Source organism: Bubalus bubalis, chromosome 2, assembly GCF_019923935.1.
Source record: "Bubalus bubalis isolate 160015118507 breed Murrah chromosome 2, NDDB_SH_1, whole genome shotgun sequence".
Classification (NCBI taxonomy): Eukaryota; Metazoa; Chordata; class Mammalia; order Artiodactyla; family Bovidae; genus Bubalus; species Bubalus bubalis.
The window spans coordinates 182,825,607-182,847,321 of NC_059158.1; the positions used below are offsets into that span (position 1 = coordinate 182,825,607).

The 21,715-nt window shown below is 46.6% G+C and overlaps 1 protein-coding gene and 1 long non-coding RNA gene across 2 annotated transcripts; one reads left to right on the forward strand and one right to left on the reverse strand.

The window, feature by feature from the left end:
- Nucleotides 1-6,738: 6,738 nt before the first annotated feature.
- On the reverse strand, nucleotides 6,739-11,020 carry LOC102404010 (SCAN domain-containing protein 1). Its single transcript, XM_025278764.2, has 2 exons — nucleotides 10,862-11,020; nucleotides 6,739-7,646 (listed from the first exon to the last, which is right to left on the reverse strand). The coding sequence occupies exon 2, from the start codon at nucleotides 7,612-7,614 to the stop codon at nucleotides 7,183-7,185; it is 432 nt and encodes a 143-aa protein (XP_025134549.1). The 5' UTR covers nucleotides 7,615-7,646; nucleotides 10,862-11,020; the 3' UTR covers nucleotides 6,739-7,182.
- A 64-nt stretch (nucleotides 11,021-11,084) lies between these two features.
- LOC123332240 lies at nucleotides 11,085-13,365 on the forward strand. Its single transcript, XR_006549054.2, has 3 exons — nucleotides 11,085-11,316; nucleotides 12,690-12,828; nucleotides 12,998-13,365. It is a non-coding gene; the product is annotated as an uncharacterized LOC123332240 (long non-coding RNA).
- The last annotated feature ends 8,350 nt before the right edge of the window (nucleotides 13,366-21,715 follow it).

Below are 21,715 nucleotides of genomic sequence, written 5' to 3' on the forward strand. Positions count from 1 at the left end.
CGGTGTCCGTTATGTACTAGGTACCTTGGCGGCAAAGGTGAACACTATCCCCCCACTTAACTTCAGTAGCTTCTCCTGGCTCCTGCCCATCCTCTGGCCTTCTCCGGACCACGCATTCACTCACTGGGCTCCAGCTATGTTGCCGTCTTCGTTGTTCCTCAGACACATCTGAGCTTCCTGTGAAACCCTCTGAAGCTTGCACTTGCTACTCTCGCTCCTGCTCTGCATGTACCTGCTCTGTTCCAATCTCGCCTCTTCAAGACCTCCTCCCTTCCCCCTACCCCTGCAGCTTCAGTGGCACCTCACACCCACTCTCACACCACACGGTTTTACTTCCTTCCTAGAGCTGATCACTATCCAGAATGATCTCACCTCTTTATTTTTCTTGTAGTCCATCTCTTCCCATTAAAAAGTAAATGCAAAGAGTTCCTTCACCACTGTACCCTCAGCGCTAGAATGTAGGGCATACTCATAAATGACTGTTGCAGAAAACACCGTGAATGAAGATACAATTCCCACTTAAAGAACTAAGGTCACACAGTGGAACAAACAACAATCAAGGTAAGTGTTAAGATGGGCGGCGTACAAGAATCTGCGGACATAAGAAGAGTCTTCACAATAGTTATATGTAATATTTACCAAGTATTTCCTAAGTTCCAGCTATTGTTCTAAGTATTTAATATGTATTATCTCACTTGAAATTCATAAGAACTCTAGAAACCATGATCTTCAACAGAAGTGAGGAGTGAAAAGGTCAGTAACCCACGGCCAAAATCATACAGCCGGTAGATGGAAGCTCTGGGATTCAAATCCAGAGCTGACCACAGAAGACTTCCCAAAGGAGGGAGATTTGCTCTGAGTCTAGAGGACTTGCACAGACTGGTCAGGCCAGGATAGGGCGTATCAACAGAACAGAAGGTTCCTGGCAGAAAGAACAGGCGTGTCCAGGTTCACAGACACAGAAAAGCAGGATGCTCGGGGGACAGACAAATTATAGAGACACGATGTCGAATGTGAGAAACCAGACACAAAAGAGTATACGCTGTCTTTGCCCACTAGCTTCAGCAACACTGCTTCAGGGCGATAGAAAGCATAACAGTTACCTTTCAGGGGGTTGATAACTAGGGCACAGCATGAGGGAGACTTCCGGGGGAGTTGGTTAAATCCTGTGTCTTCATCTGGAAGGTGGTTAGAGGAGTATGCCCACTTTGGATAAATTCATTGAGTCATGCAATTAAGATCTGTGTGTTTTACAGGATGCCTGTTATATCTAAATCTTAAAAATTAAAGGTCACGACACACTAGCATTGGCCTATAAACTAACACACTTGTGCTTTTTTTTTTAAAGACATGTAGGCTTTTTTCACCGCTGAGGTTTAATGCCTGGGGATAAGATAAGAAATGAGGAGAGGGATGGGGAGGAGTGAGTAGATAAAAACAGGATTTTAGGTAGAGAAATGAGGAATGCAGAGATGGAGCTGTTTGAGAAATGGGCTCAGGAGGAAGGAAAAGATCAAAGAGACAGCTGAGAAGGAATCACTCGATGAACCTTCCCTTTACCAAGCAGATTCAGCTACGATATAGACTAGCATAGAACATAGCATATACAGAATGTCTCTGTGCCATGCGAGGGTGACCCTAGCTGGGAATATGAAACAAGACAGGTGTGGGAACTGGACCTCAGAGAGGTGACAAGACTTGTCTGAGATCACACACCTTGAAAGGGTGGGAGTTACCTTTGCTAGGAACATCCCATTTGTGCTAAGACAGGGCTCCAAAACACTTAGTTCTGGCCCCCAAGTGAAGGCGGAGCTTTGGCCCAGAGGAAGTGAAGGGGAGGCCCTGGCTGCTTTGGTGGTGGTGGTGGATTCCTGCCCAGAAGACACACCCAGCTTCAAAATCACTATTCTGGGCAGTCAGCTTGTTGCTAGGCACCCAGGGGGCCCTGGAGCCTTCAAACAGCCAGCCAAGGGCTGTTTTAACTTCACCTCACTGCAACATCAGGTGCAAAACGGAGAGGGAAGCCAGCCACCCCGGTGAAGACTGAGTGAAACCTTCCTCTTTTCTTCAGGGGTTTATTTTCACCATCATCTCCATTTTAAACAGGGACAATAATAATCTCCAATTAAACAATTTAATCTCCAACTAAACAGGAATTAATAATCTCACTCCCTGTTTCCCATGAATTCCAGTCATTTGTGTTCACTAAGAAGGAAGCACTTTAAATTAGGCAGCAACCACGTGTCTTCTACAAAATAAACTATTTCCAGAGGACGTCATGTGCAGGTCGTGTGTTGGAGCCAAGAACAGATTCCCTCTACGTGGGGTTCACGATCTGCTGGGGATACAAACTAGACACTGCATGTGATCCTTGGCACGGGCCTTGGCATACTGGGTACACAGTGCATATTTGCTGAATGAGCAGGGACGCAGAACTAGAGGGAAGGTGTTACAGGAGCTCACAAGAGGGATTCAAATGCTGACTCAAGGCAGAAATCAAAGAAGGCGTCGTGAAGGTGACCATGGCTACCTGCATCATAAACAATGAACAGGAGTGGGCTGGCAAAGACGGGGGAGGCAGAGGGTGGGACATTTCAGGCCAAGGGAAATGGCCAATAAATGCATGGTGGTGGGTGGAAAATGCTTAGCAAAAGAGTCAACTCATTGTCAAGAGCGTTGTAGTGAGCTGCCTTTGGAGACTGACCACACGGGGTGCTCTGAGGAAGGCCAGATGCGCTTGAATTCTCACCACCACGAGTGGGGGACTCTGCCCCCGCCAGCCCCTGGAGTTGGTCTCCTTTCCAGCAACCAGGGCCTGGCACCCACTCACTGCTCAGGGTGTAGCTGCCCAACAGATGACACATTTTTCCATGGCTCCAGCCAGCTGCTAGGAATCTCGTATTACCTTGTGGTCCGGACACTGCTTTTCACCAGCAGCCATCTGGCAGGAGCACTTTTCAGTGACTAGATGAAACTGTGGAACCGGAGTCAAAATAATCACAGAGGGCAAGTCAGACACGAGACATGTTAAAAATGCTCCCCTCCAGCTCCTCTACATCGTCCCTCCTCTTGCCCCATCATTCGCAGAATTCAAAGCGTTCTTTGACACCCCTGGTGGTCCAGCAGTTAAGAATCCACCTACCTATGCAGGGAATGCTGGTTTGATCCCCGATCCAGGAAGATTCCACCTTCCCTTGGAGCAACTAAGCTCGTGCGCCGTAACTACTGAGCCTGTGCACCGAGGGCCCGTGCTCTGCAAAGCGAAGCCATGGCGATGAGAAGTCGGCACCTCAACGAAGAGCAACCCCTGCTTGCTACAACTAGAGCAAGGCCACAGGCAGCAACGAAGACCCAGAGCAGCCAACAGATAAACATTAGAAATGAACAGCGTTCTTTAGAATTGGCATCTAGATCGACTGCAGAAATGACAGTGACTGGCAGTGGTGAGAACTACTCTACGGGGTGGAGAAAGCACGGGAACCACCTCTGGAGGAGTGGCACTAGAGATGGGGAGTGACTGTCTTCCCAAATCTCCACAGGGCCCGTGAAATCCTTGGTTTTTTAGTAACCAGGCAGCGTGACCTCTTGGCAAGGGCATGGGACTAGGGCCAGACGGAATGGAGATCAACTCGAGCTTCTCCTCTTACTGGATTTGTTTGGGGTAAGGATTTGCATCTACAAGTTCATTTCCATGAGAAAGTGTTGGTACTAACAGGTTGCTGGGAGATACTGCTGGGCATTTTACCAGTTTCGGTTTGAGTTCTGGCTAACTTACCTCTGTAAGCCTCACTTGTGCTTTGGAGGTTCACCTCCGTATCTAAACCCCTTACCTCGCATTTTTTACTGAAAGTGTAAGGCTAGGTATTAGCCATACAGAATACTATGCAACTGCTAAAAAAATTTTTTTTAATAAACCTTTTTATGTTGATACCGAAAGACTGCTAAGGCTTACTGGGCAAGAAAAATATATTAAACATTCATAATGTATTTTGTGTAAATAAAAAAGGATTTCTCTGGCGATTCGGCAGTCCAGTGGCTAAGACTCTGTACCTCCACTGCAGGAGCCATGGGTTCAATCCCTGGTCGGGGAACTAAGATCCCATATGCCACACAGCATGGTCAAAAAAAAAAAGGGCAGGGTGATATATGCATATGTGGGCACATACATTGTCTATCTGCAAAACTGTTAATGTGAAGACAGCCTTTACATTTTCCTCTTATATCCTTGGACTTTTCTATACACATGCAAATTATTTTTTTTTTTACACTAGCTGTATACTTTATCTCTATTATTATTACATCAACTCCACCTCAGATTGTCAGGCATTAGATCCTGAAGGCTGGGAACTCCCTGGGTAGAGGGCAAAGCAGATGCCAACCCTGCTTTCACAGAGCTTACCATCTTATGGGGAGGCAGAAAGAGGAGACTGGCAGGCAGCACAGGATGCAACTGTATCTTATAACATTAAAAATGTCAACAGGAGTTACCTAGGAAGTGAGAGTATGGACCAGGCTTATTTTTTTCATACTTTTTGTCAAATGAATCTAAGACATGTTATTTTAGATTGGGCTTCCTGTGTGGTTCAGCTGGTAAAGAATCCGCCTGCAATGCAAGAGACCTGGGTTCAATCCCTGGGTTGGGAAGATCCCTTGGAGAAGGGAAAGGCTACCCACTCCAGTATTGTGGCCTGGAAAATTCCATGGACTGTATAGTCCACGGGGTCGCAAAAAGTGGGACACAACTGAGCGACTTTCACTTTCAAGATAAAGATGAAAAAAGCCAAAGAAATACCTCACACACAGGAGAGTGCTTTACAATTATCCTCCAATAGAAAATTTGAAGGGAAAAAAAAAAAGGAACCATAAAGCCCAGTAACACCAGTCTTCCAACAGCTTCTCAATCCAACGTTAAGCTTAAGAGACCGTGGACCAAAGTATAATCTGGGACATGTCTGGAGGAAGTCTCTTACCGAAAGTCAGTGGTTCTCAACCACGGCAAAGGAGACATTTTTGGTTGTCACACCTAGCTTGTGTTAATCTAGTGAGCAGAGGATAAAGATGCTGTTAAATACCCTAGAATCCACAGGACAAGCCCCCACAAAAAGGAATTACCTGGCCCCAAATTGCCAAGGTTGAAAAACCTGTGCTAACGGATTCAGGAAATCTCAGCTGTTATAAAATCCCACAGATGAAAACATTTCAGTCCACTTGTAACTCTGGTCCTTGCATCCTAAATTCTAGGCCATCAAAGCATCTGAGAAACTGGAACAGGTCAGGAAATTCTTTAACACCAGGAGTTCCTAATCCCTGCAGACTAAAGGAAATACCTTCGGAATGTTTTGAGCAAATGGAGTACTGAAGATACTAGGACGCCAGCACTGTTATTCCATTGCCAATGTTAAACTTAAGAGAGCTTAACCCAATCAGCGAAAGTTATTTCCCAAATACTGTACGCCCTCCCATTCCCATTGTAAAGGCCTTTACAAAAGGTGTCCCTTCTGTCCAGTGATCTCTGACTCCTACTGAAGTTCAACAAAAATGTCACTTCCCTGACTCAGCTATTTAAAAAAAAAAACAAACCCACAAAATGTGTTTTCTTAGTGCTGACTCAAAATCATATGCCAAAAAAGACTAGTTTTACTCCAGCATTTCTAACGATGTATTTTGATGGCTTCTTCCTCTCCTTAGAAACAATACATTTCCTTAAAGTTGGGCTTTATATTTTTAATTTATGGCTGCACTGGGTCTCCATTGCTTTGTGAGGGCCTTCTCTAGCTGTGGCAAGTGAGGGCTGCTCTTTGCTGCTGTGCAGATTTCTTTGCAGTGGCTTCTCGTGTTGCAGAGCACAGGCTCTAGAGCATATAGGTTTCAGTAGTTGCAGCACATGGGCTCAGCAGTTATGGCACAGGGGCTTAGTTGCTCTCAGGTATGTGGGATCTTCCCCGATCAGGGATCGAACTGCACTGGCAGGCAGATTCCTATTCACTGTGCCACCAGGCGATTCCCTGAAATTGGGTTTTATATTTGTGTGTGCTCAGTCATTTCTGACTCTTTGCAACCCTATGGACTGTAGCCTGCCAGGCTCCTCGGTCCATGGGATTCTCCAAGGGATCTTCCCCAGCCAGGGACTGAACCCGTGTCTCCAGCACTGGCAGGCAGATTCTTTACTGCTGCGCCACCTGGGATTCTAGCATCAAGAAGAGTCCCAGAGGCACAGAAGTACTCAACAAACATCAGCAGAATCGAACTCAAGCCCCACTCCTATCCCAAAAGCCAGGCTGCAGAGGCAGAAAGGTTCCTCAAGACTGGGTCATGCTGGGGAAGGAGCTGCTGTTTCCTCTCTACCTGTCACAGCCACAGCTACTGCTGTTTCAGCTGCAAACCAAAGTACAGGACTCTACACACAAAAAGCCAGGATGACCTCTGTTCCAGGAAGAACAGAACCTCAGATGGTTTAATCCTCTTGCAGGAAGATGAGCTGAGGAAGATAAGGAAATGGACAAAGAGCAAATCAAACAGCCCCACCTGAGTTACTTACCTCTTCTGACCCCTTTCCCCCTTCTCAGTTTTGCCCAATTTAGACGCTGACTCTGAAAACAAAGGCCAGGCCTGTTCCTATTTGCCAGCTCAGCAAATGCCACATAGTTCTTATCTGCAGCTCACATGTACTCCTGATAATTATCCCACCTTTCTCAAATGCTGACAACTAAGAGCCAGACTGGCAATCACCACAGGACATTTTTATTAAGAATCAAACTTTAATATTTCAAGGATACCCCAAATGAGTTACTGGTGGGGTTACAGAAGCTTCCATTCAAGCCACCACAGCCAGAATCAAGAATATTAAAGTTGAAGCAATCATCTCTTTGGATACGTAAAAACTATATATTAAAGCATGTCACAAAGTGCAAAAGGGGAGGCATTCAGCAGAGCAAAAACAAGCAGCAGACTGATTGTCCTTACAAGAGGGCAGGGAAACTCATTTTGGAGTTCACGGTGCCAGGAAACAGAGCTGCTTCAGGCAAAAAAAAAAAAAAGGTTTTCATTGCTTCTTATTACAGCTAGCAAAGGCAAGCTCAAAGAAAATCAAGGTTCAGATTTCTCATGACTGTAGTTGGATTTGCAACAAAGAGAGCCTTTGGTCACTTCTCATATGTAGGCTGAAAAAGAAGCAGTGAGATTTTAGCCGGTGATTCTGACCCCAGGCTGACACCTCAGTGCCCAAGCTCTGAGCTCCTCAGGGAGGACGGCCTGGAACTGCTCCTGCACCAGCATTTCCACAATCTGCTCCTTCGTGTGAATATCAGGTCGCAGCCACTGTCCAGCAAGCTCCTGGAGATGTCTCAGGACATCCCTGGGCCCAGCCGCATCTTCATAGCGGAACTCCCGGAACCTCTGCCTGGAGGCTGCAGGGTTGAGAGGACTCCTTCGGGGCACGGTCTCCAGGTCATCTTCAGAGTCTTCATCCAGGCTCTCTGGCGGAACCTGGACCTGGGGCGGCGCTATCAGGATGCCTTCTGGCTCCTCAGCCATCCTCTCATTTGGTGGTGACCTTATTTCATCATTCTGGACTTCTCCATCTCTTTGCATCTCTGGATACCCTTCAGTTTCCATCCTAGAACTCTGCAAAAGGATTTTTCAGACTCCTAGGCACAAAGAGAAAAGTCAGGCTCAACAAAAACAAACCTTAAAGGATGTTAAAACCTCCCTGATCTCAAGGATCTGGTCCACCAACTAGAAGAGACCTAGGTTCCAACAACTTTTCAATCTTAATAAAGCTAAGAGAAATTTCGCTTTTGTTTCCTCTTGTTGGATCAATGGACACAGTTGAGAAAGTTTGTCAACAGTTCACCAAAATGTAAGATGTAGTAGATTCTCAAGCACAAAGAGTCAAGAATGCTGGCCTTGCTAGCTGGAAAAACCTTTCATCCATCCACCCCCCCTCCAATACAAACATACATGCTCATGACTTGTGGGGGGGGGGGGTGGTCTTTAAAATCACGGTTGCTTCCTCCAACCACTTTTATGGAATATTTGCTATACTTAAAAGCAAATTATGAAGAAATGCTAAAACAGAGGGGGGAAAAGTCTGTTTTTTCATATACTCTGTCGTCTTTTCTATCTCCCCCGGTCTTTTATGATGAAAGAATAGCAAGTGTTAAAAAAGTACTTTAGGAGCTACCATCAGGGTGGAGTCTGTGGCAATTTAAAAAAAAGGAAAAAAGCTTTTCTATTAAGATCAAGATCCTAAGTTCCCTCAAAGTATGAGGAACTGAATTTGTAAGAATCCTTGCAGCATGGATTTCTGACTCGTTAGATGTTTGAGAGCTCCAGGACTAGCAAACCAGCTGTAGTGGGAAGAAGGGAGATTGGGGGGTCTGATAGGTAAATCAAACACCTGTGAAAGGCTGGGGCAAAAAAGGTTTTGCTTCATTTAGGCTAGGGCCCAGTCCAAAGAGGGATTATTTACAGGAAAACCACATTCTATGTTAATTTAAAAGGAAAAAAAAGACTTAAGGTAACAGTATAGAAACGACTATTTGTCACAGCAGGGATGTCCAATCAAAGATTATAATCCCTATGAAGTCACTTTACAAAGATCACCTTGTTTTTGTTATTACCACCTCCCCCAAGGATCAGTTCTTTCCTACTGTATCAACACTGCAGAAGTGTTGAGATTTAAAATCCTCCCTACACCAGTCTCAAATCTGTTCCCTAGGTAACAACTTATAGAAGCCGACAACTGTTAACACTGACCAGCTGCTCTGAATTAAATTGTTCTTGGCTCCTAACACCTCATCTCTAAATGTTCACTGATTTATTTTCTAGAACTTTTTAAAAAATATTTATTTTATTTATTTGGCTGCACCAGGTCTTACTTGAGGCATGTAGGATCTTTAGTTGCAGCATGGGAACTCTTAGTTATGGCAAGTAGAACCCAGTTCCCTGACCAGGGATTGAACCCAGGCCTCCTGCACTGGGAGTACAGTCTTAGCCACAGGACCACCAGAAAGTCCATCTAGGAGCTCTGAATTGATTCTAGACCCGGTAGCAGGTATTTTTGGAACATATCACTTCCCTTATTATCTGGGTTTCTGTTCAATCAACAGGGTGTTGCTCATGCCTCAAAATAAGTTATCCCAGGGTGATAAGAAGGACAAATGCAGAATACCCCCCAAACTCAGGGGTGCCTTGAATAAAAGGGAAATAGTCAAGGAAAGGTTGGATGAAACACTGTACGATAGCAAAATCTTGGGAACAACTTAAGCCATCAACAGGAATGTGGTTAAGATGTTGTTGTTTAGTCGCTAAGTTGTGTCCACCTCTTTCAAGACCCCATGGACTGTAGCCCACCAGGCTACTCTGTCCAAGCGATTTCCCAGGCAAGATACTGGCGTGGGTTGCCGTTTCCATCTCCATGGGATTTTCCCCACCCAGAGACTGAACCTGTGTCTCTTGTGTCCCCTGCATTGCAGGCCGATTCTGTACCACTGAGCCACAGGGAAGCCCTTATCAACAAGGACGTGATTAAAGTACTGTCAGCCACTCAGCAGAATACTATGCGGCCTTGGAAGAAATGAAAGAGGCCTAGAAATGAAAGAGGCCTATGAGAGCCGATGTGTAAAGTTTTCCATAATATAGCTCCCCTCCCCCAGCTGCAGATCAATACGTATAATGTAATCTCATCTGGGGAAATTAAAAACACATACACGTAAGCCCTATACGACCTGATGTATCTATAAAGGTACCGGGAAGGTTATCAAAGAAATTCTTTTTACCTCTGAGGAGCAGAACAGTAAAAGTGGGAAACATTTTTCTTATACCTTTCTGTACTGTGTTCTTTTTTGCTACATCTAAGGAAATGGAAACCCACTCCGGTGTTCTTGCCTGGAGAATCCCAGGCTGCCGTCTATGGGGTCGCAGAGTCGGACAATACTGAAGTGACTTAGCAGCAGCATGCTACTTTCATGACAACTCAAGAGGGAGAAAACATTTCAGGTTTTCCCCTCCAGCTCAAAACTGTTCTGAGAGAAAACCCCTAATCCACTTAGAAAAATACCCTTTTACTAATTCTTCTCATTCCCAAACTCGACTTCTACGAACAGTCTCAACTGTCAACAGGCCAGTTTTCAAAGCTGGCTTTGGAAGATGGTGATCAGCTCCATGATTTACCCAGCTTCCAAACCCAATCAGTTTGAGAAGGCCACCTGCCATACAGAATGCGTATCCTCACCAGTCAATAACTCCAGCTTAGGGAACTCTTATCTCCTATCTGATATTGTGCGTTTCACATTCTCTACGTGATTCTCTTAGCGACTCAGGTTAAACTCTCGATAAGATTCTCTACCGCCCCAGTTGTCTCCAAGCAGCTTCCACCGCTCCATTTGTTGAATTTTACAGGCCACACGGTCCTGTAAAATCAGTAGCTTTCCGTCATCGAGTCCTGCCCGAGAACCCAGTAGGGCCGTTACTGTCATTTCCATTTCACAGATAAACAAACTGAGGCTCGGGGAAAGGGGACTTGCCCAAGGTCACAAGGCTAGGAAGTGGCGGGACCACCCAGCCCAGTACAAAAATCCCCGGCGTCTCTGCAGGAACCTGGGTCCGACTCCTCCCACCACCTGGGCGCGGTTCAGACGGCCGAGATCCGGCCGGAAAAGGCGCATCTGGGGAATCCAGAACTGGACGTCCTCCTTTCTGGGACATTTAGCGGGGCCCCAAGGCCACGCCAGGCAGACCAGCCGGCACACCCCACAGGCAAAGGCCTCCCCACTCCCAGGGCCGCCGCCCCGGCCGCCCGCTCCCACCCAGCGGTGCGCGGCGGAGGAGGGAGGTGCAGGGGGCGGGGAGGGGCGTTCACCTGCGCAGGTGCCCCTCGGAAGGCCGGGTGAACGGGGGAAGGAGAGAAGCGAGACGCCAAGCCCCGCCACCGGCTCCGGGAAAGGGAAATCAGCTGCTCGGCGCCGAGCTTTGTAGCCTACCACCGGAACCGGAAGTCGCGCCCCGCCCGGAAGCTGGAAACGGAAGGGGAAATAGGGTTCCAAGGCGTGGGGGTGGGAGGCGGGGTCTCTCTAGGCCTTGGCGGTGCCCTGCAGCTCCATGGTCTTAACCCCTGCTGGTCTCTTGGCCTCCCTCGGTCCCCAGTCCTCCCGAATGAGCGAAGAGGTGCGTCCGGCCTAGGAGCTCTTCCAGTGCAGGGGAGGCCTTTGCCTTTCTGACCAGCAGTTTTTTGCCCAACAGAATGGAAAGAGGATGCAGCAGGAATTGAGACACTCCTCGAGCCTGCCCGCGGCTGAGTCAGCGCCCCACCCTGAGGTTACACCCTTGATCCTTTGCACCACCCAGAGCAAAGAAACCAAATTAGAGGGCTGGCTGGCTGCTGCTGGGAGACAGTGGTCGGTATGGCTTCCCGTGGAGTCGCTCCAGATGGACAGAGGGCGCAGTCTACTAGGTGTCTCCATGTACCCACTTAGACCCACCCAGAGAGTGCGGCATGTGCCCGTGGGGCTTTGGCAGTCACTCCTGGGGGAGACCCCTTGTGCGTAGGAGGCTAAATCTTAGTCCTGTGTGTCTCTTCGTCAAGACCTTCACAATTGCAGTGGTCCAGTTCAGTCGCTTAGTCGTGTCAGACTCTTTGCGACCCTATGGACTGCTGCACGCCAGGCCTCCCTGTCTGTCACCAACTCCCGGAGTTTATTCAAGCTCATGTCCGTTGAGTCGGTAATGCCGTAGGAACTGAAATTTCAGATTTTTACTAAGGCGGTTTTTGAGTCTGGGCACAGAGGTTAAATAGCACAGCCTGTAAGAGGAAGTGCAGAGATGCTAACCAAGGCAGCCTTCCCAGTTCGCTCTTAATCCTGTAGGGAAGGAACTTGGGCTTTGCATTCTCCTATCTAGATGGCATGAGCTAGGAAATTAAGAGGGGCGCCTCAGTGCCTCCTGCTGGGTTATCACCCCAGACCCAATGTCCCTGGGGAAGGGAAGATACGCCTTTTGTCTTCCGTAAACTCCTAGATGGCTAGGTACTCAAGTAGGTGGTTGGAGAACCAGGGCTCCTTGCCATGGCCCTACCCCTACCTCCCCTAGTGACTGCGGTCCTTCCCCCACTCACTCCTACAGTGCAGTTGCCACATGTACCTCCTCTTTGCCTTGGTTTTCCCATCTGTAAAATGAGGGGGTTGAACTAGATTCAGTTCAGTTCAGTTTAGTTCAGTTGCTCAGTCATGTCCGACTCTTGGCGACCCCATGAACCGCAGCACGCCAGGCCTCCCTGTCCATCACCAACTCCCAGAGTTCACTCAAACTCATGTCCATCAAGTCGGTGATGCCATCCAGCCATCTCATCCTCTGACATCCCCTTCTCGTCCTGCCCCCAGTCCCTCCCAGCATCAGAGTCTTTTCCAATGAGTCAACTCCAATACTTTGAGTTTCAGCTTCAGCATCAGTCCTTCCAATGAACACCCAGGACTGATCTCCTTTAGGATGGACTGGTTGGATCTCCTTGCAGTCCAAGGGACTCTCAAGAGTCTTCTCCAACAGCACAGTTCAAAAGCATCAATTCTTCGGCACTCAGCCTTCTTCACAGTCCAACTCTCACATCCATACATGACCACTGGAAAAACCATAGCCTTGACTAGATGGACCTTTGTTGGCAAAGTAATATCTCTGCTTTTTAATATGCTGTCTAGGTTGGTCGTAACTTTCCTTCCAAGGAGTAAGCGTCTTTTAATTTCATGGCTGCAATCACCATCTGCATTAGAAACTTCCAATTGTCATTCCCCCCTTCAGTTCTTATGTTCTTTGAGAATACTTCAGAAAACTTCTCAGGTAAGAGGGACGAGGGGGAAGGGGGACAGCCCTTTTGGGTCCCAGAGCAGCTCCAATTCTATAGGTTTATAAGAAAAGTATGTACATTGTGGTTCTGCATACAATTATTGTATCATTGAGAGAAAAGTTTAAACTTTGTATTTTACCCTATTCCCTCGTCTCTCCCCAGCCTCCTGTTCACCCCATCAGCTGACACACTGATGTTCAGTCGCCAAGTCGTGTCCAACTCTTCATGACCCCATAGACTGCGGCATGCCAGGCTTCCCTGTTCCTCACCATCTCCCAAAGTTTGCCCAAGTTCATGCTCATTAAATCGGTGATGCCATCCAACCGTCTCATCCTCTGTTGCCCTCTTCTCCTGCCTTTAATCATTCCCAGCATCAGGATTGTTTCAAATGAGTGTGCTGTTCACATCAAATGGGCAAACTATTCAAGCTTCAACTTCAGCATCAGTCTTTCCAATGAGTATTCAGGATTAATTGCCTTTAAGATTGACTGGTTTGATCTCCTTGCTGTCCAAGAGTCTTCTGAAGCACTGCAATTCAAAAGCATCAATTCTTTGGCACTCTGCCTTCTTTATGGTCCAGCTCTCACATCCATACATGACTATTGGAAAGACCATAGCCTTGACTATATGGACCTTTGTTGGCAAAATGATGTATTTGCTTTTTAACACGCTGTCTGGGTCTGTCATAGCTTTCCTGCCAAGAAGCAGTCATCGTCTGACTTCATGGCTGCAGTCACCGTCCACAGTGATTTTAGAGCCCAATAAGAGGAACTCTGTCGCCGCTTCCTCCTTTTCTCTTTCTATTTGTCATGAAGTGATGGGACCAGTTGCCATGATCTTAGTTTTTTTAATATTGAGTTTTAAGCCAGCTTTTTTCACTCTTCTCCTTCACCCTCATCAAGAGGCTCTTTAGTTCCTCTTTACTTTCTGCCATCAGAGTGGTATCATCTGCATATCTGATATTCTTGATATTTCTCCTGGCAATCTTGATTTCAGCTTGTAATCCATACAGCCCTGCATTTTGCATGATATGTTCTGTGTATAAGTTAAATAAGCATGGTGCAATAAACAGCCTTGTATCCCTTCTCAATCTTGAACAAGTCAGTTGTTCCATACAAGGCTCTAGCTGCTGCTTCTTGATCTGCATAGAGGTTTCTCAGGAGACAGGTAAGATGGTCTGGTATTCCCATCTCTTTAAGAATTTTTCACAGTTTGTTATGATCCACATAGTCAAAGGCATTAGCCTAGTTAATGAAAGAGTGGTAGATGTTTTTCTGGAATTCTCTTGCTTTATGATCCAGTGGATGTTGGCAATTTGATCTCTGCTTCTGCCTTTTCTAAACCCAGATTGAACATCTGGATGTTCTCGGTTTACATAATGCTGACGCCTAGCTTGAAGGATTTGGAGCATAACCTTACTAGCATGGGAGATGAGTGCAATTGTCTGGTGGTTTGAATAATCTTGAGTACTGACCTTCTTGGGAACTGGGATGAGGATTGACCTTTTCCAGTCTTGTGGCCACTGCTGGGTTTTCTAAATTTGCTGACATATTGAGTGCAGCACTTTAATAGCATCATCTCTTAGAATTTTAAATAGCCCTGCTGGAATTTCATCACCTCCACTAGTTTTATTGTCAGCAGCGCTTCCTGAGGCTCACTTGACTTCACACTCCAGAATGTCTGTCTCTGGATAAGATAATGTCTGTCTCAGATAGCCTCATGGTTATCTGGGTTATTAAGATCTTTTTTGTTCAATTGTTCTGTGTATTCTTGCTCTCTTTTCTTGATCTCTTCTGCTTCTGTTACCCCTTCATGGATCACTGCCTTGTCATGGCGAAGGGGCTTGCATAACTCAGTGAAGCTATGAGCCATGCCATGTAGGGCCATTGAAGATGGACGGGTAATAGTGGAGGGTTCTGACAAAACGTGGTCCACTGGAGGAGGGAATGGCAAATCACGCCAGCATACTTGCCGTGGGAACCTCCCGAACTGTACAAAAGGATAAAAAGATAGGACACGCTGACCTTGTTATTCTGTGCACCTGACAATCTCATCTTCACACAAGCTCATCTTCACCTCTTTTGCTGATCTCTGCCTGTAGTGCTTTCTTTGGAGATCTGCTCATCCAGGTTCTAGCTCCAACGTAGCCTCTCTAAAGCAGCCTTCACTGCCCTGCCCATTCTTCTTCCTCTTATGTATTTTTTTTTTTTTTCTCTCGACATGTGGGGTCTTAGTTCCCCAACCAGAGATCAAACCCATGCCCCATGCAGTGGAAGGGTGGAGCCCTAACCACTGGAATTCCCTGCCCTTCCAAAGGCACCCATCCAGTTCTTTTATGGCCTGACGCCCTGTTTTCATTGCTGTTGTTGTTTTGGTTTTATCGCTTTTTATTGATTTATAGCCGTGCTAGGTCTTCACTGCTGTTCTCCGGCCACTCTTTAGTTGCAGCGAGCGGGCTTCTCACTGCAGTGCTCCTCTTGTGGAGTTCATGCTCTAGAGTGCAGGCTCAGTAGTTCTGGAACTCGGGCTTAGTTGTCCCGATGCCTATGGAATCTTCCCAGACCAGGGAGCAAACCTATGTCCCCTGCATTGGCAGGCGGATTCTTAACCACTGGACCACCAGGGAAGCCCTGTTACCCTGTTTTTATTACCTGTTCATTTTTCTACCTCCTCCACTAAAAGCAGGGTCCACAAGGCCAAGGACCTTGACTGTTCTCTCACCATGCCTCCAGCACGTCCACTGAACATAGGCTGGCTAAACATTGACTGAACGAATCAATGCGTAACTGAATGTACAGAGAAGGCTTAGATTTTATGATCAAGCTAATCTGATAAAGACCAGTGGGAACATTTAACAAAATTAGGTTGGTTTATTAACCTGATGCAGCAAGGGAGACAGCACCCAGAGGAGCCAAACAAAGGAAGAGACTGGCTTATCATAGGATTAGGGAGAAGAGTGGAATTTCGGTGAAAATGAACTGAAGCCCTATTGACGGGCTCAGAGCAAACCGCATTGTGTGGAGAAGGGTTAACATTTGACTTGGACTGAGAAGCAAATCCCTGGTCTTGTTTCCTTGGACAGCAGAAAGTTAAGATCGATATAGACTATTGCGTCCAGAAACCCCTTATCTGAAGCTCTGTACTGAGGTTGGTAATCCCGGCTGCTTCTCCACAAAAAGTCTGGCTTCAACCCTCCAGACCAGAGAGGGATGCTCTGTTCTCAAAGTTTCTGCCCGTCTCTGCTTTTAGAGAATAGGGTTTCTCAACACCGTCTCTGGTGATAATTGGCAACAGAAGACTTGACAGATTCATGTTTGATAGGAATGCCTTGCTGCCTCAGCACTGGGATCTGAGGGCCATCAAGCACTCCAGGCTCCCTCCTGCAGTGTGACCCCAGCTCCCCGGGCCCTGCACCCCTCTGGGCCTCCATTAGAACACCAGGCCAAGTCTCCACCCTGGCTTCCTGTCCAGACTGTGGGCTTGAGAGGACCTGACCCAAGTTAGGTTCATTCTCCTCTGCCCGTGCCTGGCACAGAATACCAGTAGGCGCTCAGTCCATGCCCATCAAATCTACATGTTGATAGGTTTTCTAAATGGGAAGAAAAAGAAGTGGATGAGGGGGGAAAAAAAGTGGAGGAAAGCATATCAAAATGATGGAAGCAGTTGTGGAAGAGAGATGGGAATGTAGGTGATTTTTACAAATCTTTCCCAAAGTGGAAGTTTCTAAACCTGAGCTGATATGAATATTCTGAAAAAGGAAAAGATAATGGAATTGTTGACTCTTCCAACCAGTCCATTCTGAAGAAGATCAGCCCTGGGATTTCTTTGGAAGGAATGATGCTAAAGCTGAAACTCCAGTACTTTGGCCACCTCATGCAAAGAGTTGACTCATTGGAAAAGACTCTGATGCTGGGAGGGATTGGGAGCAGGAGGAGAAGGGGACGACAGAGGATGAGATGGCTGGATGGTATCACTGACTCGATGGAAGTGAGTCTGGGTGAACTCCGGGAGTTGGTGATGGACAGGGAGGCCTGGAGTGCTGCAATTCATGGGGTCGCAAAGAGTCGGACATGACTGAGTGACTGAACTGAACTGAAGATTTAAAAAGTGAATTTTTTAAGCTGTTTTTTTTTTCTTTTTGAATTAACAAAAACATTTAGTTCCGTATGGTTGAAAGGTATAGTTAGCAGGATGTCCTAACTCCCTGTTGGTCACATACCTGAGAAGGCTGTCATAGCCCTCAGCCTCCTCCTGAAGCTGGGTGGAGGGCCCTTGAGGGCCCATTGCCCAGCCACAGGATGGAATTTTACATGTTTGACTGCTTTTTGTCCTAAAACTATTTTTGGAAAATTGTCTGAGGGCCTTCCCTGACCCACTGGGAAGAAGACATACTACAGTGGCCTGGGAACATTTGACAGTTGCATATATCGTCCAGCATTGTCTCCATACAGATGATAATCGTATCCTTGTTCTAGAATATCTCCCATCCTCCCCACTCCCCTGGATTGCGGAGGTCTTTGAGTCCAAGGGAGGACTCAGTTCCTCCCTTGCCCTCACTCTGGCCTCACCAGACCAGTTCCTGAGCTTTTGTAGGACATGGAGTGGGGATAGCGACTGGAGGAGAGGGTTTCAGGAGGAATGGTTGAGATTCCAGGGGTGGTTTTAGGAGAAAAATGTGGGGCAGTTGTAATATGTGGAGCCAGTAGATGGGAAAAGAAAAACGAGAATGTTAACAGATACTGTTGATGCAATCACTTTGGAGAACAATTTGATGGACAGGGAAGCCTGGCGTGCTGCAGTCCATGGGGTCGCAAAGAGTCAGACGCAACTGAGCGACTGCACTGAACTGAACTGAAAAGCTGAAAACGAGCACACTCTCCCACTTAGCCATCCCATTTCTTGGAATATGCCCTAGGACCACTCTCGTGTGTGCCTGGAGATATGTCCAAGGATGTTCACTGAAGCACTGTTTGAAATAGGAGAAACTGGCCCTGTTCTAAACATCCATCAGGAGGGGGGGGAAGGATAAATACCTGCTGCTGTTGGGCAATAGCATACTCTACAAATCTTGCAGCAACGAACTGGAGAGAGATAAACTAGCATAGATTAGACCTCAAAACCACTGGGTGAAAATATTTGGTGAAGGAAGCAAGTTATGGAAAATCAGTATGGCAAGATGCCATGCATGTATTTTTTTAAAACTAAGTAAAGTAATATATGGTTTATGGATAGTTATACTTATGATCTAAATATAACAGTGAGGAGTAGAAGGATAAGCACCAAACTCCATTTATGAGTCGGGAGAGGGGATAGGCTAGGTCCATGTCACTGTAACAACCACCCAAAATCTCAAGCAGCTTATAATATGTACTTATAACAAGAGTATATTTCTTCTTTCTTTCTTTCTTTCTTTTTTTTTGTGAGGGGCCGCACAGCTTGGCATGTAGGATCTTAGTTCCCCCACCAGGGATTGAACCCCATGCTCCCTGCAGTAGAAACTGGGAGACTTGCCCACTGGTCTGCCAGGGACGTCCCAAGAGTAAGTTTCTTGCATTGGACTTCCCTGGTGGCTCAGATGGTAAAGAATCTGCCTGCAACGCAGAAGACCCAGGTTCAATCTCTGGGTCTGGAAGATCCCCTGGAGAAGGAAATGGCACCCCACTTCAGTGTTCTCGCCTGGAGAATCCCATGGAGAGAGGAGCCTGGCAGGCTACAGTGCCTGGGGTCACAGAGTTGGACATGACTCTGAATGCAGAGTTCCAAAGAATAGCAAGAAGAGATAAGAAAGCCTTCCTCAGTGATCAATGCAAAGAAATAGAGGAAAACAATAGAATGGGAAAGACTAGAGATCTCTTCAAGAAAATCAGAGATACCAAGGGAACATTTCATGCAAAGATGGGCTCGATAAAGGACAGAAATGGTATGGACCTAACAGAAGCAGAAGATATTAAGAAGAGGTGGCAAGAATACACAGAAGAACTCTACAAAAAAGATCTTCACGACCCAGATAATCACGATGATGTGATCACTGACCTAGAGCCAGACATCCTGGAATGTGAAGTCAAGTGGGCCTTAGAAAGCATCACTACGAACAAAGCTAGTGGAGGTGATGGAATTCCAGTTGAGCTATTTCACATCCTGAAAGATGATGCTGTGAAAGTGCTGCACTCAATATGCCAGCAAATTTGGAAAACTCAGCAGTGGCCACAGGACTGGAAAACGTCAGTTTTCCTTCCAATCCCAAAGAAAGGCAATGCCAAAGAATGTTCAAACTACCGCACAATTGCACTCATCTCACATGCTAGTAAAATAATGCTCAAAATTCTCCAAGCCAGGCTTCAGCAATACGTGAACCGTGAGCTTCCTGATGTTCAAGCTGGTTTTAGAAAAGGCAGAGGAACCAGAGATCAAATTGCCAACATCCGCTGGATCATGGAAAAAGCAAGAGAGTTCCAGAAAAACATCTATTTCTGCTTTATTGACTATGCCAAAACCTTTGACTGTGTGGATCACAATAAACTGTGGAAAATTCTGAAAGAGATGGGAATACCAGACCACCTGACCTACCTGTTGAGAAATCTGTACGAAGGTCAGAAAACAACAGTTAGAACTGGACATGGAACAACAGACTGGTTCAAATAGGAAAAGGAGTATGTCAAGGCTGTATATTGTCACCCTGCATATTTAACTTACATGCAGAGTACATCGCCGAGAGAAATATCAATAACGTCAGATATGCAGATGACACCACCCTTATGGCAGAAAGTGAAGAGGAACTAAAAAGCCTCTTGATGAAAGTGAAAGAGGAGAGTGAAAAAGTTGGCTTAAAGCTCAACATTCAGAAAATGAAGATCATGGCATCCGGTCCCATCACGTCATGGGAAATAGATGGGGAAACAGTGGAAACAGTGTCAGACTTTATTTTTTGGGGCTCCAAAATCACTGCAGATGGTGACTGCAGCCATGAAATTAAAAGACGCTTACTCCTTGGAAGGAAAGTTATGACCAACCTAGATAGCATATTGAAAAGCAGAGACGTTACTTGGCCAACAAAGGTCCGTCTAGTCAAGGCTATGGTTTTTCCAGTGGTCATGTATGGATGTGAGAGTTGAACTGTGAAGAAGGCTGAGCGCCGAAGAATTGATGCTTTTGAACTGTGGTGTTGGAGAAGACTCTTGAGAGTCCCTTGGACTGCAAGGAGATCCAACCAGTCCATTCTGAAGGAGATCAGCCCTGGGATTTCTTTGGAAGGAATGATGCTAAAGCTGAAACTCCAGTACTTTGGCCACCTCATGTGAAGAGTTGACTCATTGGAAAAGACTCTGATGCTGGGAGGGATTGGGGGCAGGAGGAGAAGGGGACGACAGAGGATGAGATGGCTGGATGGCATCACTGACTCAATGGACGTGAGTCTCAGTGAACTCCGGGAGTTGGTGATGGACAGGGAGGCCTGGTGTGCTGCGATTCATGAGGTCACAAAGAGTCGGACATGACTGAGTGACTGAACTGAACTGAACTGAACTGAGCAGCTAACACTTACTACATGTCCCTCAGGGGGCAGCGGAGAGGCTCTGCTGCACAAAACTGCTAGCCCCAAGGGAAAACCAGTAATACTGAGTGGGCAACCCCGCAAGCGTGAAGATGAAGACCCTTGGATAGAGTACAGAAGGGCCTCCACCTGAACTACAATTATTATCTTAGAAAATAAGAAGCAAAAACGTGAAATGTGTTTATTGTGGAGAGAAGCTATGTGGGTGTTTTATATATTATTCGTTGGGAAGATCCCCTGGAGAAGGAAATGGCAACCCACTCCAATGTTCTTGCCTGGAAAATTCCATGGACTGAGGAGCCTGGCAGGATACAGTCCATGGAGTCGCAAAGAGTCGGACACGACTGAGTGACTTCACCTTCATCATCTTGTGTCTTTTAATTTTAAACACTAGAAGTGTAGTTTTTTTGTTTTATTTTTTAATCTTTAGAAGTGTAATTTTTCAAGTGAAGGGGCAAGGGAGCAATGTTAATATTGAAAGCTATATTTGTGTGTCTTTTTGGGAACCGTGTTTCAAGGTATTCAGGAGAAATAGGAGTCAAAGAGTTGAGTTGTTTTTGTGTCCTCTGGACGTCAGCGGTGGCTCTCTGGGCCCTGACCTCGGCTTCCGCCTCGCATGTCCATCTGTGTTTGCGTCCACCCCCCACTGCAGCCAGAGCTCTCCCTGAGCTTGTCCTGCTCACCTCTGTTCTCTCAGCCCTGAACTGTCAACAGAGAAGTTGCCCAGTAAATGTTTACTGAGTGACTCCGATATGCTCTGCTCATTTCTTTCTAAATGTTGAGCCATTTCAGGGCAGGAACCGTGTTGTCTTCTCCCTGTGGGCATCCTCGGGTTGAAGGAATGAATGCTTGTTGAATGAATGAATGACCGCGGTCCTCCTTCCCCAGCCCATCAGTGGAAGCAGAAAATACACGGCCCATGCCCCCTCCATCATGAGCTTCCCAAGGGGCTGGTGAGGACGGTATTTCTGCAGGCTCTACCATGCTTTTAGGCCTGCACTGAAAAGCCAGTCATTGCGCATGTGGCTATGCAAGGCGTCCAGCTTCCCAGAACTCACTCCATTTGTTTTTGTTTGTTTTTCTGTCACACCTCGTGGCATGCAAGATCTTAGTTCCCTGACCAGGGATTGAACCCGTGCTCCCTGCTGTGGAAGCACAAAGTCTAACCACTGGACCACCAAGGAAGTCCTTCACCTGGTTTTAGCCATGCAACGTCCTTTCCTATCCCCTCACTCCCAGGCAAATGGGGATGCTTGGCCACTTGACAACAACTCCCTTCTATCTGAGCCTCATTTTTCTCTCATTCTAATATGAGAGGGTTGAGTCTTATT

Coding starts and splice junctions, on each gene's coding strand:
- LOC102404010 (XM_025278764.2), bottom strand. CDS start 7,614: ATGGAAACTGAAGGGTATCCAGAGATGCAAAGAGATGGAGAAGTCCAG.